The sequence below is a fragment of the Mus pahari genome, chromosome 12 (genome assembly GCF_900095145.1).
Source record: "Mus pahari chromosome 12, PAHARI_EIJ_v1.1, whole genome shotgun sequence".
NCBI lineage: Eukaryota > Metazoa > Chordata > Mammalia > Rodentia > Muridae > Mus > Mus pahari.
Window position 1 is genome coordinate 42,819,370 of NC_034601.1, and position 2,790 is coordinate 42,822,159.

The 2,790-nt window shown below is 41.3% G+C and overlaps 1 protein-coding gene across 1 annotated transcript in view; it reads left to right on the plus strand.

Moving 5' to 3' along the window:
- The window catches only part of Morc1 (MORC family CW-type zinc finger 1), a 181,174-nt gene that overhangs the window by 76,193 nt on the left and 102,191 nt on the right, over positions 1 to 2,790 (plus strand). The window contains exon 14 of the mRNA XM_021209326.1: positions 1,197 to 1,351. Coding sequence (XP_021064985.1) covers positions 1,197 to 1,351 — 155 coding nt within the window. The remainder of the gene's footprint in view (positions 1 to 1,196; positions 1,352 to 2,790) is intronic.

Consider the following 2,790-nt stretch of genomic DNA (forward strand, 5'->3'; position numbering starts at 1 on the left):
CAACTTGCTTCTTGGTCATTATGTTTGTGCAGGAATAGAAACCCTGACTAAGAGACACAGTTAGCTTAGCAATTGCTATTGAGTTTCCTGTCTTAGATCTTCCCACTATTGGCCTTCGAATTCTGTTCAGCCATGAATGCTAAAGCCCTTTCTTTGATTACCTAATTAAAACTGGGCCCTATTGTCACACCCATCTATCACTTTTCACATAATTTAGTGCTCAATTTATTTCCCTAAAACCACTTATCACCTCGTAACATGATCCCTGTACATTTATCTATCTGCTAATGTCATGGTTGTCATTCTTCAGTGAATGAGACCTAGGGACCTTGTCCTTTTTGCTTTTGTCAAAGTCCCTAGTTCCTGGAACAGGTCCAGGTGCTAACTTTGAATGGCTGTGAGAATAAATGCATGGATAAATGAATAAATGAATGTTGTATGAGAAGGGCAGTAAGAAAACAGGAAAGTCACATCAGGCCTTCTGTTTGAGACATAAATTTAGACTCACAGAACAAGTAACCAAGAAGGACAGGGTAGAAGAGAAAAGTTGTGAAATATGAAGCCATCAGGGACCTCAAGTTGAGAAAGAGTGATATATCCTATGGCAAAAGTAGTGAGGAACCAACCTCCTGTATTCTGGGACATGGGGGCTTTCCCCCAAATCCTGTAATGCCAAAAATGAGAATATCCCAGGTGGATGAATACCCTGTGCCTCTTATCACCCTCTGGGCCTGTTATGTTCCCTTACTCTGTGAATGCCTAAGAGCCACTGTAATGGTGAGATGTGTATCCTGATGATGAAATGGGAACAAAGAAAGTAGTTCTTTTTGTCCAGTATCAAGCTTAAAGGTCCACAATGGGTCACTGCATGAAGATACTGGGGTTATGGTTGGTTTTGCTAAAATTAATTCCTTTTTACCAACCTGGGAACCCCACAAAAGTACCAGGTTTGGAAAGAGTATTGTTAACGGGCCAGTAACATTCTAAGGTAACATCATAGAACAGAACCAAACTCACCAGAAATCACTATGGATAATGAACTATCTTTAAGTTAGCATAATCATTTCGATGTGGTCCACACCAAGATAATGTATTTATTTGTGGAAGATTTGACTGCAAGTATCCAGTGCACGTTTGCCTTTTCTTTTTCTTTTGCCTGATTTTCATGAAGTTCATACATGTGTTTACTCCCTCAGACTTGGTGCAGGTATAATTGGAATTGTGAACATACCCTTGGAGATCATGGAACCATCCCATAATAAACAAGAGTTCCTCAATGTCCAAGAATACAATCATCTACTAAAAGTCATGAGACAGTACTTGATGCAGTACTGTAAGGACACCGGGATCAGTGAGTATTCTGTGGTCATAGTAGGAGTTAAGGGGCTCAAACTTGGAATTTATTTAAGGTGAAAAGATTGTATTGATTCAAGTAACCAGTAGCCCAAAGCTGTGAAGAAAGGCTTCTGCTTTGAAAACCTAAGAGGAAGACTGGGAATTTGTCGTAGTTATAGAAGCCTTGTTTAACTGTGGATTCTGTCCTCAGTGGTGCAAAAACAAATCAATAAAAAGTGAAGAGTTAGTTCATATTTATGTTCCTTTTATGGGGCTTCAGACCCTTGCAGCTCCCTGGGTACTTTCTCTAGCTCCTTCATTGGGGACCTTGTGCTCTTTCAATGGATGACTGTAAGCATCCACTTTTGGATTTGCCAGGCACTGGTAGAGCCTCACAGGAGACAGCTATGTCAGGCTCCTGTCAGCAGGCTCTTGTTGGCATCTGCCTAGTGTTTGGGTTTGGTGGTTGTTTATGGAATGGATCCCCAAGTGAGGCAGTCTCTGGATGGTCGTTCCTTCAGGCTCTGCTCCAAACTTTGTCTCTGTAACTCCTTCCATGGATATTTTGTTCCCCCCTTCTAAAAAGGATTCTGAGCTTCTGGGCTAATATTAACTCATCTGTGAATGCATATCATGTGGTTCTTTTGTGATTTGGTTACCTCACTCAAGATGATATCCTCCAGAACCATCCATTTGCCTAAGAATTTCATAAATTCATTGTTTTTAATTGCTCCATTGTGTAAATGTACCACATTTTCTGTATCCATTCCTCTGTTGAAGGACATCTGGGATCTAACCAGTGTCCTCAGACTCCTTGGAACTATACCACCAATCAAAGAAAACACATGGTGGAACTTGTGGCTCTAGCTATATATGTAGCAGAGGATTGCCTAGTCGGTCATCAATGGGAGGAGAGGCCCTTGGTCCTGTGAAGGTTCTGTGTACTGTGTACTGAATATCAGGACCAAGAATGGGAACGGGGGGGTTGGGGAGCAGGGCAGGGGGAGGGGACAGGGGATTTTCAGAGGGGAAACTAGGAAAGGGGATAACATTTGAAATGTAAGTAAAGAAAATATCAAAAAACAAAACACACACACACACACACATATATATATATATGTGTGTGTGTGTGTGTGTGTGTTAACTCTAATAAAGAACTACATTTAATTGGGGAAAAAAACTGAAAAGGGAGCCAATTTCAGAATCTTCCCCAGAATATCACATAAAAAAACCAAAGCATCAGATAGGCATCGTGGTGCACATCTTTAGTTCCAGCACTTGGTGGGTAGATGCAAGTGGATCTCTTTGAAATCTAGTACAGCCTAGTCTACATAGGGAATTGCTAGCCACCCAGGACTACAAAGTAAGTCTCTCTCTCTCTCTCTCTCTCTCTCTCTCTCTCTCTCTCTCTCTCTCTCACACTCCTTCTCCCTTTTCTCCATTGAATGACATTTT